This window comes from Rhynchophorus ferrugineus, unplaced genomic scaffold (genome assembly GCF_030347505.1).
Source record: "Rhynchophorus ferrugineus isolate W39M unplaced genomic scaffold, kcgeb_rfMv2 rfM4, whole genome shotgun sequence".
Lineage (NCBI taxonomy): Eukaryota > Metazoa > Arthropoda > Insecta > Coleoptera > Curculionidae > Rhynchophorus > Rhynchophorus ferrugineus.
The window spans coordinates 4,540,658-4,555,224 of NW_027472583.1; the positions used below are offsets into that span (position 1 = coordinate 4,540,658).

The 14,567-nt window shown below is 31.1% G+C and overlaps 2 protein-coding genes across 7 annotated transcripts; one reads left to right on the top strand and one right to left on the bottom strand.

The window, feature by feature from the left end:
* Positions 1-83: 83 nt before the first annotated feature.
* LOC143196601 (zinc finger CCCH-type with G patch domain-containing protein) lies at positions 84-2,330 on the bottom strand. Its single transcript, XM_076404425.1, has 10 exons — positions 2,134-2,330; positions 1,907-2,080; positions 1,650-1,850; positions 1,373-1,593; positions 1,167-1,315; positions 1,005-1,111; positions 830-950; positions 596-777; positions 411-535; positions 84-356 (listed from the first exon to the last, which is right to left on the bottom strand). The coding sequence occupies exons 1-10, from the start codon at positions 2,158-2,160 to the stop codon at positions 173-175; spliced, it is 1,491 nt and encodes a 496-aa protein (XP_076260540.1). The 5' UTR covers positions 2,161-2,330; the 3' UTR covers positions 84-172.
* Positions 2,331-2,776: 446 nt separating this feature from the next.
* LOC143196595 (uncharacterized) lies at positions 2,777-14,292 on the top strand. 6 transcript variants are annotated; one of them, XM_076404409.1, is made up of 21 exons: positions 2,777-2,797; positions 3,215-3,323; positions 3,378-3,434; positions 3,489-3,625; positions 3,672-3,923; positions 3,987-4,197; positions 4,274-4,471; positions 4,523-4,676; positions 4,736-4,964; positions 5,022-5,204; positions 6,188-6,452; positions 6,516-6,671; positions 6,732-6,965; positions 7,785-8,145; positions 8,208-8,502; positions 9,928-10,088; positions 10,147-10,252; positions 11,486-11,677; positions 12,424-12,653; positions 12,705-12,849; positions 13,832-14,292. In XM_076404409.1, exons 2-21 carry the CDS (start codon positions 3,217-3,219, stop codon positions 14,020-14,022), a joined length of 3,864 nt encoding a protein of 1,287 aa, XP_076260524.1. In that variant the 5' UTR covers positions 2,777-2,797; positions 3,215-3,216; the 3' UTR covers positions 14,023-14,292. The 6 variants fall into 6 exon arrangements, with proteins under 6 accessions (XP_076260524.1, XP_076260525.1, XP_076260523.1 ...); XM_076404410.1 differs by having other exon boundaries at positions 2,779-3,126; positions 3,678-3,923; XM_076404408.1 differs by having other exon boundaries at positions 2,791-3,126.
* Positions 14,293-14,567: the final 275 nt, after the last annotated feature.

Sequence of the window (14,567 nt, forward strand, 5' to 3'; positions counted from 1 at the left end):
ATACACAAACCAGATTATTATGTCTTTTTTTAAAGGATTTAGGTACTTTTTTGTGAATTCTGTAGATTTCCGCAAAAGAGCTATTAACAAAACAAATATTTATTATTCACTCGATAATAAGGTAATATTAGAGGAATTAACTTATGTATAAATACAAAATAGATCATATAAACTAAAATATAGCCATTTCCTTGTTGTTTTTCCTTCTGTTCATCTCATTTTTCACTAATAGAGCCTCATTCTTCAGATTATTCATATCACATTCACTCTGTTGTAATTTTTGGTGGATATTCTCATACTGAGAGCTGGTTTGATCAGAAAAATTGGACAATACTCGTCTCAGCTTTTCAATTGTGCTGAAAAAAAGGGAGATGTAAAAATCATGATTGTCGACATTAACTTTATCTTACATCCTCTGTTTTTTAATGTTCTCTTCTATCCTAAAACTCGTAAGATGTATTTCTTTATCGGAACCATTTTTTAATGTATCTTTTAACTGTTGGATACTCAATTCTTGCTCCCTAGTTTTTTTAGACTAAATTTTTTATTATTAGTCAACATTCATTCCTTCATAATAGTGATGAAACAACCTCACCTTTGATACTTCAATAGTGGAATTTATAAATTCGCAAACATTTAGCTTTGGTTTTTTCTCTGAGGTTTTTTTTTCTAATCTCTTCTGTTTCCTCTCCATTTTTCTTTGCAATGCCTTAACTTTTTTTTCGGCACTGAACAAATTTGGGTTATTAGTTTGCTCTTTAAGATTCATGCAATAGTCTATAAACCAAAATCTTTAGATAAAACTTATTAAATTATTGCAAATATTTACCTAATGATTTGCCTTGTGGCAATATTAAAGCCGTTACTGGTTTGACTATGCCTGTCCCTTTTTTACCAAGACCTGCCCCAACAATATAGCCCATCTTTTGCATTAACTTTGAACCAATTCCCTAAATTAAGTAGTAAAAATTTTACTGGCACAATATTCATGCACAACATCTTACCTTGGTATATTTTTCCCAGTCTCCAAGAACTTGATCATCAGGAACATTCATCAAACTTAAATTTATAACATCCTCCTGATCATTTTCTACATGTATATTATCATCCTCTAAAATTATCTTAAAAATCAGCTCTCACAATGTTCGTGATATATCTACTCTCACCTTCACTTTCACTGCTACTGTAATGGTCAGAACCAGAATGTTCTAAAGGCAGTAAGTTTTCAAAGGCTATTTCCTCAGAGTCCTTGCTGACATTTTTGGAATCAAATCTTACCAGGCAAGTTTTCTTAGAAATATTTAATATTTTTGCTCTAATACATATATGGGAATAAATGTATGAAAAAACAGTAATTACCATAAAAAATTACCTGTACCACAAATTGTCTGTTTTTTTAACCAATACGGCACTTCCCACAGTCAACAACTCAAATTTAGGTTCAACATAATCTTGTAAGCTTGAAAATGGTACCAATTCCCCATGTGAGTAGTGACACTTATCATCTGAAAAACTGCAATCTCTTTCTAGATCAAAGTAATATGGGCAAGGCAACATTTCTTTATGAGTGGGGTTCAAAAACAATATTTTCACCTAAAAATTCAATTTGAAATCAAATTTAAAACAGCAATTAAATCATAAATTGTTACTTCAAAATTGTTATGTGATGGTGTTTCATCTGGTACAGAACAAATCATAGCATTGTGGTAAACAATTTGACCCCAGTTATGTTGATGAGGAGCTCTAAATTTTTTACCCTCCAAATATTTATATGACTTGTGCTTACTAGTTCCTGCATTTTCTGTTGAATTGCTGGGTAAATCTACAGCTCCTTCCTTCGCCATTTCAGCCTGTGACGTCAAATATATATGGTAAACATTTAAGTAACTTTACATTTATGATATACCATGAATAAAGAATATTCGTCTTCAATTTGTGTACCTTCTTTTTCACTAGCACTGTCATTATCATTGTCATTAGTTAACGAAAGTAATTCTTCAATATTTTGTTTCAAACCAATTAATTCTTCCTTCTCGGTTCCATCAACACACTGTTCAATCATCTCATTAATTGCCAACAACTAAAATAAATTGTTACGGACCCATTTGAATTTTAAACATATACAAATATTACCTGTGAATGATATACACTCATATCCATGGTGCTTATTTAATATCAAATATAAACTTACAAATAAATTGGCTGAAATTTATTTTATTTGATTTAGAAACATGATTTCCGCAATATTAATACAAACTCTATAGTAAACAAATTTATAGCAATTTTAAAAATAAAAATGTGTATTTTCTAATGACAACTTTTCTGACACTAGGCTTGTAAAAAATAATATATCGGTATTTTTATTTCAATATATCGATATTTCTTGAAAACTATATGGTTTTATACGAATTTATTTTATTTTATTTAGAGACATAGTTTTTGCAATATTAATACAAACTCGATAATAAACCAATTTACGGCAATTTTTAAAATATAAAAATAAATAGGTGTGTTGAATAAAAATTATATATCGATATTTTTTTTTCAATCAATTTATTGATTGTTTATGAAATCTATATCATTTTATACGATATAATCGCTTTGAAAAATTGAGTATTTCAATTATTGATCCTATGTTTTTAAATATCAAAAAAACTAAATTCATTGGCGTGACGTTATAATCAACCTGAATAAAATATTTATTTTTTTATTTTTGTCACTGTAATCGTCATATTTCGATTACAACATTTCTTTTCCTTAAAGCATTTAGTTGTATACATAACCTTAAATAATTGAGGTAATATTTAAAAGATTCTATTCGTTTCGAGTTTTGTAAATAAATTGTATCTTACTGTTATATTTATTTAAGAAGTAACATTGTTATTCTATATATAATTAATGAACTTTCTTAAATTATCAAAGTCTGAAAGGAATTCTGTAATTGTTAAACTTCCTTTAACGGAAGTTGTTAAAAATGTTTTGAAGAATTTTCACAGCAGCGGCACTAATGTTATTACACAGTATAGTACAACTTTAAGTAATGGTAATATTAATTTACTAATATAGATTTACATACTTTTATAATTCTTGTGAGTTTAAAAATACTAAGGACCTTATAAAAATAAGGTAATACATATATCCTTGTGCCTGTCTTGTTATGTTTTTGTATAAATAGTTCTAAAGTTACAGTTAAAAAAAATAATATTTTTTAAAGATATGTTGGAGATTGAGGATCATCTTGATTATGAACCTGAAAATGAAGAATCAGTAACATTGGATAACACACAAAATAATCTTTTAATTAAAAGAAACAACATCGTAAGGTACTATAGTAAGATTGCAAAGGTATTCTAGCAATGAATATATTTACATTTTAGGAAACCACAAGAGGCTTTATTAAACCATGGGAAATTAACCATTACCAAAAAAAGCAGGTATGTTTTTATACTTGTATTTTTAAACTGTTTCATGTGTTATTTATTTTTTAGGGGTAGAGTTAAAAATCATAATCGCTCTATGAAGTTGGGTAAAAAGTCAGATAAAATAAGTCAGGATGGATATAGTAATTTTGGAAACAATAAGCTTAATGCAAGTGGAGGGAAAACAATTGATTGTTCAGATTATGGTATAGTTTAAGTTGTTTGTTATAAAGTAATATTTCAACTTTATAGTTTTAGTTGAAGAACCAGAAATCTCTCAGTTATGTCATGAAAGTATAGATCCTAAATGTGATAAAATTGATTTGAAAAAATGTGATAAGCCCAGTAATACAAGCAAATGTGATGATAGTATTGAACCTTATGATTTGACTGATAATTTGAAAGTAAATAGTTTAAATAAGGTATCTGATGAATATACTGAGAGTTCAAATAGTAAAGTTACAAGCATATTAAATAAGACAACTCAGAAACTGTATATTTCAGGTGTTTATAACTAATATGGATTATTTAATTACTCCGATATTTATTCAGATATTTTCCTTACAGATGAAAAAAAAGTTTCCAAGAATTTTAGAATCTCCGTATCAGGAGATAATAGGTCACTAGTTGGCCCAAAGAAACAAAAGGCCCGGAGGAGTTGGTCTACAAAGGTGAAGGATGTCCTAAAGGATGATATTAGAATAACTTCTATGGATATTTTAAGGCTCGTTGTTAATAAAGAAATCTTTAGTAACAGTATAACATGTAGTAAATCTAGGTCAGTTTACTGTTTTTAATAATGAATGTATTTTCAATATCAATATTAATATATAATAATATATTTTCATTTTCAGTAAAGAGCCCCAAAATATACCTGAAGAAAAAATGTTTAAATTTCCATTAAAAAGGCCTCCTAGTAGAAAGAAGTTCACTGGAAATAATCCCCTTCCTGTATTACTAAAGTCAAGGGAAATTGAATTGAAACCTATTGAACGTATAATAACTGGGAATAAAATACATCCTTTGGATGATGCTATATCTTTAATTGGAAGGTATGTATATTTTAATGAAACTATTGTGTTATTATTTACTTAATTTTTCAGTACTACAATAGTAGAAAAGGATCTAGATAATACATTAACATCTAGTTATGAATTTGAAACTAACAAACTCAATACAAACGAGGAGGTAAATAAAGTAGAACAATGGTTGAACACTCAAAATATGGGAACTAAAAGCTTTTCACAAAACAGTGGTGTAAAGTTGCCATAATCAGTACTATTTCATTAACTTTTAGTGCTATTTTAAACTTGTAGGTTCCACGAATTTTTAGAGGGCTGTGTTATAAACATTTTTTTTACAATAGCTGTCTGAATACTAACAAGTGTTATAATTCGCATGATTTAAATGGACCTGTAAGTAAGATAAATACAATAGATGAACTTAGCGATGATGATTTAAAGGAGGCCCATAATTTTGTCATGTCAAAGCCAATTTTTTACAAGACTGTATACAAATGTTTTACAAAAGCATTTGCGAAAAGAGGTATGTGCATTACATTTTGTCATGATTATTTATTTAATTTTTAAATTGTGATAATAGATATGAAGCATGAGCTAATTAATGTTGTTCAAATATTTTTCAATAACAACTATGGTAATGTTGCTCTGACCGAGGGAGTGACTAATGTTCTGGATAGTTTGACAGAAACTGATTTAGGAACATTTGAAGATTCTGTTGAATTCTTACTTTTGGGAATCAGTATCAAACAGTACCCCATGCTAGGTAAGAATCTCTATTTCTATGTATATATGTAGGGTTTCTTTGTTGTTGTATTTTTTGTTTTTGTCAATTTACTAATTGACAAAAACACTAGAATTTGAATAGTAGAGTTTTGAAAGGAACTTAATTGACTAACACACATTTATATTTAATTATATCATTGTCCGTCTTTTCGTCTAAAACTATAACTTATATATGCCCATTGAAAACTTCTGGTTTATTTATCACTCACTTAGTAACGGGTATACCGGGCGCGTTTATCCAGTTATTCAATAAACATAATAATAAAGGTAAGCACTAGAAAACTTTTATGAAAGAACATCACTGCAAGAGAAGAGAAATGATTATGTCAGTCAAAAGTTAGTGGCTGTTAGATAATATGTTTTATATAGTGGTAATTTTTCAAGCAATTATAATTGTATTTGGGCCTTTTAATAAATCTTGAATTTCATATGTTGCTTGATCAACTATTTAAAGTTGGTTTCTAGGCAGTCAGACAATGTCGAATATTTCGCCATCCGTTGTCAGATATAGTTAAAGGCCAGCTATCGTAAATGTATACTAAGGTGCTACAGTTTAGAATCTGTGTGCTTGAAAAGCAGGTTCAAATAATTGTAACGCTTATAAAATAGGTAATGGTAAATCATAATTTCAATTTAATAAACTAGAATAGCAATAATATTTAATATATTTAAAATATATCTGGCGGGAATTTTTCCATGATTCAAAACTTCTAGCATTTAACTATTACCATAAAATCTTATATAATATAATATCAAAACCGCATTTTATCAAATGCTCTATGACATGACAGTTTTTGGTTCGATATTTACTACCTCTTAACTGCCAAAGCCACTACGACCAACTGTACATAATTGCCAATTCTTTTATGTACTGCTGTAGAACAAATTTCAGATTTTATAAAATCACATAAGACTGATGGTCTCGCCAGCTTACTCATACGTATGTATTTAACTATATTTCAGGCTCTATTATTTTCGAGATAATCTGCAATAAAGGAGACGTAAATCGTTACTGGCCAATCATAAGACGTCTGGTTCTTATGGGTGAAAGGATGTTACCGATGTTGGGCGCCAAGTTTCTAATTAATTTAATGAAGCCACCTGTTAATTTCCAATTATGTAGAGAGGCGAACAAGTTACTGCAAAAGTACAATTTCATCAATACAGACAAGGTCGCTCCAGATGTTATGAGTACTTTTCAGCAGTTATGCGTAGAAGATGAACCGAGGTAAATTATTTTAATAAAATCTTGAACGATTTTATTTGTGGTGATTCTTTGCCTTTTTTGCAGCATACCTAAGACGAATAATTTATACACTGTATCAAAGTCACCAGAAGGACTTCGAATACAACTTTATAACGAGCAAACCTCTCCACAAATTCCGGTTGCAGCTGTGCATTCACCGTCCACTTCGAAGTCTCTTGACGAGAAAACCCGTAGCAACAGGTGTATTTTTTTATACCAATCGCTATATAAAGTGTATTAAAAATGATTATCTTTGTTTAGTACTAACACAGATAGCAGCAACAGCAAAGGATATGATACTGATTTTGAAGATGAGCAAGATCTCACGGAGCTCAAATTTGAGCCCCCTGCCTCTAGTCAGAACGACCAAAATTCATTCATCTGGAGTCAGGCCAACCCTGACTTGAATCCTTCGAGATCATTCATCGATGCCAAAAAGATGATGGGAATAAATTTGAATGAAACACGCGGATCGACTACGGACGGAATCTTCAAGTAAGTTATGATGTAATATTAGGTGTGAAAATATGAAAAAGTAAATAATTTTTTACACAGTTAAACATCGAGTCTGTGGAGAAATTCGTGACTTTTTTAAATGAAATTCAACTGATTTTCTTATAGTTTTACAATTAATTTATTTAAATTAAATGTTATTCGTTAATATCGATGGTAATGGTAGACAATTGATGCCATCATTGAAAGAATTCTGTGGTTTCTAGTTTAAAAACTGGACCTGACTCTGTGGGTTTATTTTTGAAGTACTTTAATAATACAAAGTATACACCCTATCGTTCATATTCGATCATATTAGTGATGTATTTACTCCATATATAGAGATTTAACGTCTATACCTGATATTTATATACTGATTCTTTAGGTCTTTCTCAAAAGTCCATAAGATTGATGAGGTATATCCAATATCTACTTATATCTCTCGGAATCCAAAAATATCAATATGTCCAAAGACATTCAGCATGAGGGACCAGTAACTTTTATTCTAACAATGTTCTTGAATATTCAAGCTCTAAAGTAGCTATATGTGTAGTAAAGCTAGAAAAGTCCGATCACTTTATAGTATTAGAAAATTGAAATTTCGTACTAAGAATTGTATTTGTCATTTTTGTGAATGGTTGATTCGGATTCGAGGGACAAGAGCTTATAGAGAGAGGCATAATGAAGTTACTTCCAAAAGGGTACAAGTTATCCAACAAAACGGCGTATTTCATTTACATGCGAAAATAACGGATTTCATTTTGCTATACCAATTGCATGTTCTGTTGTCACATAATCTAATAAATATTTGTTTTTTTTTAGTTTTAATGACCTTGATTTAAGAATGTGTGGTCCTTTTGACTCTGCTTCGGTAGATCAAGCATCTTCGTGTGCGAGTTCATCGAATTACCAAGTTGTCAAGGACTATAATAAAGAAGGATTGCTTTATGATCCCACTACTGATTACACTCCGGTACCTAAAAAATCTAAGATTATGGTAACTCTGAACGATTTTGGTAGGAGTAACGAGGACCACGATTCGAACCTGATAAGTGGCCGATATTCCGGATCCGAAACGTCGGATACTTATGTGGAGGACGAGAATCACTATAAAAACATACACTTCGTCGGGGGTAGGAAGGTTATCGAAATTGAACCATTTCACACACGAAACAACGATAAGGTTAGCATTTTTATTAAAACATATCCGCTTGGTTGGTTAAACTTAATGTCATGTTTCTATAGCCCCCGGAACTTCCGCTTTTTGGTAAATTCAGTGAATTTAATCGTTGGTATAAGTTAAATGTTAATCTCCACAATCTGTATCTTGAGGATATAGACAACATTGACCTAGATAAGGAGGATATAATTGCACTGAACAATTGTATCAAGTTTTCTGATGGACAATCATTTTTAAATTTACTTCATAAGTACAAGGGACCCATGACTATACAGAACTTTATATCTATGACATTGGCCCACCTGATTGGTACTAATCAAATGATGGCTAAAATATTTTTCAACCTTTTAGCGAGTATAGGTTAGTATAATATATATTGAGGTTTAATTTTTGATGTAAAAGCTTAGCTATTTACTACTGGGGTATTGATAGTGTTGTTCTGTTATGCATTACTTAATCGAGGATACTGATTATACTAACTGATATATTTTATGATGTATATATAATAGAATTTGGGTGTTACATAGTCGATTTTATTCTCTATTTTTATCCTTAGGATTATATATTTTAATATGTATATAATATGACACTGGATATTTTAAGCAAAACCATTCATTCAGCCATTTTCTAACTTCCTCGAAATTGGCGTTGCATTGAAAAGTGCTGCTCTGCATGCGCGGGTCCCTTTGATGTGAAAAGTTGATAGACAACGTGTTATCATGTTGTAAAATCACTTTACCGCGTCTTCGGGCTTATTCTGAACGTTCACGTAGTTCAAATTGATCACTTGTTGTCGGTAGTGATCACTATTAACTTTTTCATCAAATTTCAACAGTTCCTAATACACCACGCCACTCTGGTCTCACCAAACACGGAGCATTGTCTAGCGACCAAAACGATTTGGCATTGGAGTCGATCGACCGGCTGCAACCGTGATTTTTTGAGCTTAAGGTTTTTAAAATAAATCCACTTTTCATCACCCGTCACTGTTCGATGCAGAAATGACCTCCGATCATATTTTTAAAGCAGCATTTCACAGACGGTATTTCGATTTTCCATTTGCGATTTTGTAATAATGCAAATAAGGCGGATTTTCAATGATCCTCATTCCGCTGATGATTTGTTTTGAAACATTTACTGCCTTTACTGCTTGTAAGAGTTAAGTTTAAGTATTAAAGGTTTTTAATGTAATGCTCGTTGGTAAATATTGTGATGGTTTGATCAATAGTGAATGAACATTTAGTTGGGGGCTTTCTCTTAGGACTGTTACAGCGCTAAATATTTTGTAATAGGTTTTCGGTTTGTTATAGTTTATAATTAACGAGCAAATCGTACAAATCAAAATATCCATTAACTATTAAACAGGTCTCTTAATAAGTTTCATTCATTGATCAAAATTTCGATGTTATTATGTTCGAAAACGGATTATATCAAATAATAAACTTAATTTCAAACCATACGGTAAAAACTTAGTTATGGTATTGATAAATTAATATTTTTTAACTGTTTCGAAAATATACTAATGTATTTTTTGTTAGTCGCCAAATTATTTTACAAATAACGTTTTTTCTTTGTTTAATATCTTAATTTGTTGGTTCAAGATGTTTGTTATGATGGACTTAATTACAATTTATTTCAATCACTTTTCAATTTTATGCGATTTCTGTTTCGCTCGTATTTAAAAAATATCAATATTATAGAAAATTATGAAAACTTACTGAGCTATTAAACACATATGATTTGATTGAACGTGCATTTGTTGTTTAATCAAATAAAAAATTTTAGAACAAAGTGATCCCCATTATTATGGTCAGGTAGAGAGCAGGGTTATTCTAGAAGTGATTAGTATGAATTTTTTATTCGAACTGGACAAGAGAAACCTTTACAGTGCTATCACACATCTGCTATTGATGTTTTCAAACTGGGATACCTTAGTATCGTCGAGGGTAAGTTTTGTTTTAAATGGAGTTAAATGTGTTTGATCTAATAGAGTTATATTTTCAGCTATTCATAAATAAAACCGTAACTCTAATAGGACGATATCTGTTTATCGCCAAATTCATGTTACACACAAAACCTGAACTTACATATGAAATTCTCATTTGCGAGAGTAAGTATATAATGAAGTATATAATGTGATAAAAAACAACAAATCATGAAGTACATGCAGCAAGTTTAAGATTTGAAGGATTTTTATGTACAAAAAATTTATGTTGTAACTTCCAACAGATTCTTTACAACACTTGGAGATGTCATACATTAACTATATTCTGCCCAAACTTATTTTGAAATATCCTCATGATTAGAGTTTTCCTTCTTCTTGATCATCTTCAGATGTATATACTATTTAGTCCACAGTGGTTGATACTTATCCTATCTAGATAAAGTCTAGTATTTATTAAATATTCAGTATTCATTTTTCTAATGAATTTTTTTTTTTAAATCTGTTTTATTAGTTCCATTTTTGATTTTTATTATCTGTACGTACACTAATAGTGGACATCAGTGGATAAAAAAGAGTGAGGCCTAGGGTCTAGAAATAGAGGCCTTTCCAAATTTAAATAACAATGCACAGGAAAAAACTGCATTTCTGCAGAAGTTATATATATATGGGCGGTGATAAACAGAGAATACCATGAAGAAAATATAAATGAAATAAAGGAACAAATAGTTTCAATAAGGGCTAAAGTTAACGATTTCGGTGAAGCCCAGTCCAAAAAATAAACAATGGCTAAGAGAAGATGTTTTAATAGTTGCTTTGGATTGAGGGGAGACCCATTATCATCAGAATTTATATGGGAATATACAGGGAATAAGATAATTAAAAAAACAATAATTAAATATAAATAAAAGAGGGAACTAAAGACATTCTATAAAATGGAAAATTAATGAGTAGAAAAATAAAATTAGGTATGAGATACGAAAAATTTAATGGGAAAATACTCTGAATAGTAAAAAATTTTAATTTTGCCTACTTCATTCGATCCAGCAAATGACCGTATCTTCTAGCCAAGTTTCTCATTTATTCAGTTGAGTGTGTGTCAGTTCAGTGTCACATCATAATTTTTTACATTTGGGGTTCTAGCAATAAATACATTTTTTCAACCGTCATAGTTTTCTTCAGCCAAGTCATTTTTTAATTTCAGGATGATCAGTGAAAGGCACCAGTGTTTATATGTTGACCTAAATTAGGTTCGGTCAACACGCGTGAGACAATAGTTTGGGTGACTCCTAACTCGGCTGAAAGTTCTTGTTGCATTTACGTTGTGTCTTTATCCAATAGATCCATAAAAAAATTGTTAAAATTTTAATATACTTAATAATTTGCACGTGATTTTTTTAGATTTCCATCTACTAGAACATTGCGGCAGATGGCCTTGCAGTTTGAATCCGCTCGTGAATGGAGGCACGCAAGCAGATTTGAAATTGAGAAATACAATTTTAACAATATTCTTTACCAAATCGTACCTGTTAAATATTATCGTCGTTATACAACTGTATAAGACCGCCCTCAAAACTGGAATATGTCATTTTGGTAGACCTTTTTTATTTATGTTATCATAATTTTGCCATGAATTTTGCATTAATAGTGTGGTTATGCTGGATCTAGGAAAAAAAGCGTTGCTTTTCATATATTCGGTTCATTATCGATAATATTTCGCTACTTTTTGGTGGAGCTATGAGGCAGCCAAGAACTTCTGTGAATACTGTAATGGTCTAATGCAGTTAAATTCTCTTAGGAAACTTTTGTAGAGATCGGGACAAGTGATAGTCATAGGGTGCTATTTTTGGATTATATGGTGGATGCATCAAAACTCTAAAATATTTCAAGTTATCTACACTAGACTTGAGAATCAATTGTCGAGCCAATTGGAAATAGCTCACGATGGACGATTCTCTAGCTCCATCACATGCCTTTTCCGGCATCAGTCCTAGATTCGCAAATACCTGTGTCTTACCATCCTTTGTCCACGGTCTTAGATGCTTTTCATAGTCGTGCATAATCCAGTTTCAACTCATGAGTGCTCAGCTCCCAAATATTGAACAGTTTTGTGGTAACTGCTTAGCTCCACTCCAATATCGACATTGTTGGCATGCAGTTATTTTAGTCTTTAGTCAACATTGTTCATACACATCTTATTTTTTCTCCTATTGCCAGCTGCTACACCAATTTCAACCTTTATATAATCAAGCCACGAACTTTTACCTAGATCCGATTTGCAAAACCATGAGTTTAATAACTGATTGTCGCCTTTTTTGTTTTATTTGTTTTTTTTCTAGACGTCAGGCCATTCATAAACAAGATGATGGTGGTGCTAATAAACAAGCAGCAATGGATATTGCTTAAACAGATATTGCACGAAATGGATTTGTTTTGGAGGCACTTAGCGAAAAATACGATGCGGGCATTTCTGATAGTTACGTTCAAATATATAAACGTGAACGACGCATATAAGTTATTCAATAAGTGCGTTGAACGCGGTATTTACCAGAATCTTGATAACACAGAGGTAGTATTAATAATTAGTCGTATTATAGCTCGTTAGTAATTTGCTTTTTAGGCGATAGTACATACCGTTCATGTCAAAACCAATATGTTGGACGAAGAAATCAAGCTTATCTTGCAACAATATTTTATGAAGTTGCAACAATTGAAGAATTTACCCCCTAGGTCAGAGACGCTCAAGTTCATTATCGGCTTACCAAGTAAGTAACACTAGGTTTATTAAATCTTATCGTCTTATAAGAAAAGCGCCATTTTCTTCCAATAAGTACTCTTTCATCGGTATTGTTAAGATCAGAAATAAATATATTTTTCCAATTTTGATTATACTAGTCAGGAAACGGACAGTCGCGGCTTTCGGTAAAAAAAATCTGTAATTATATTGTGGATTTCGCAGATAATTTTACCAAGTATAGCAGAAAGACCCTACCGGTTTTTTTTTGAAAGAAAAATTAAATCATTTTCAATAAAATGGGAAAAATATTGACCATTTAGTTCTATACATCTTTCCTATCTTGCAGGCAATGTATGGATGCCATCCCAAAAAAAACTGTTTGTCCTTTGAACAAAACCATTCATCGAGCCATCTTCTAATTTCTTCGAAAAGTTGATAGTCGAAGGGGCAAGGCCTGGAGAGTACCGCGGGTACAATAATATGACTCATCCAAATGTTTCCAACGATTCCTTGACTAGTTTTGCTTTAAGAGACGGCGCGTGCTGTAAAATCACTTTACTGTGCCTTCGAGTCTATTCTGAACGCTTTTCGATCAGTGTATGGTTCAAATTGATCATTGTTGTCGGTAGCCATCACTATTAACTATCTCAAAAGGGTTTTCAATACTTCGTAATACACCACGCCACTCTAGTCCTAAAAAACAAAACACAGAGCATTTTCTTGCGACCAAACGATTTGGCCGTATTCGCCAGGTGATAACCATGATTTTTTGCACCTAAGGCTTTCAATATAAATCCACTTTTCATTGCCCGTCATTTTTCGATACAGAAATGACTCATGATCATACCTTTGAAGCAGCATTTCACAGACGATTTTTCGATTTTCCATTTGCCTGTCATTTAATTGATCCCCATCACCCATCCTTAATGTCAGTAAAATTAAATGACTCATTAAAACTGGTCGTTATAATTCGTATGCTCATATACCAAATGATATTTGTAATTTTTCAGATCAAATGGAAGATAATCAGGATATTTCTATTCTGAATTTGAACCGTAGCGTGCAAGTTATCAATGAGGTCCTGAGGTACTACCTAGTTGAGATCTGTTCCTTGAAATCAAAAAGCTCTGTGCCCACTCTGGTAGAAGTCGAGAAAGACGACCTAATCGATTTCTTAGAAAAACCACACTCGATTATTTAAGAAAGACAACAAAGATCTAGAGTTTTGTATTAAGTTCTTTTAGTGATAGTTTTGTACATTAATAAAGAAATATGTTTTGTTTTGTAGGATCACTTTTTTTACTATATTTTCGAATCCATTAGAAGTCATATATATTTTTAATATTTATAGAATGTTGAAGAGATATTCTAATAAAATTGTTTTGTTTATGTTTTTATATTTTTATTACGAGTACTGTGAATTAATTTCGAGGGAAATTCAAGGTATGTTAATAAAGAAATATTTTCTGTTTTGTTGTATTACTTTTTAAATATATTTTCAAACCCACGAAGCTAGTTTTAAGGTATTCAAATTTCATTTTAGGAAAATGGTACCTTCAGAATTTCGATTTCAGCATCTATATATTATAATTGTTCATATGCGAAATTTGGGTGGTTTTAATTATTGTATTGCAATTGGATCATTTTAAAAAAAAGCAAAAATCAAAAAAGGTCTTTTTTCTAACACTTTTCTTGTAAGAGTAAATCGCAATAATACTACTATAAGTGATACTGTGATACAAAATA

Bases quoted from the DNA above. Each gene is read 5' to 3' on its own strand.
- LOC143196601 (XM_076404425.1), bottom strand. From the start codon at position 2,160: ATGGATATGAGTGTATATCATTCACAG. The intron at 1,851-1,906 runs GTATATCATAAA...TTGACGTCACAG, and splicing joins ACGAATATTCTTTATTCATG to GCTGAAATGGCGAAGGAAGG. The intron at 951-1,004 runs GTAAGATGTTGT...TACTTAATTTAG, and splicing joins ACTGGGAAAAATATACCAAG to GGAATTGGTTCAAAGTTAAT.
- LOC143196595 (XM_076404405.1), top strand. From the start codon at position 2,899: ATGAACTTTCTTAAATTATCAAAGTCTGAAAGGAATTCTGTAATTGTT. The intron at 3,626-3,671 runs GTATAGTTTAAG...TCAACTTTATAG, and splicing joins AATTGATTGTTCAGATTATG to TTTTAGTTGAAGAACCAGAA. The intron at 10,253-11,485 runs GTAAGTATATAA...TGATTTTTTTAG, and splicing joins TGAAATTCTCATTTGCGAGA to ATTTCCATCTACTAGAACAT.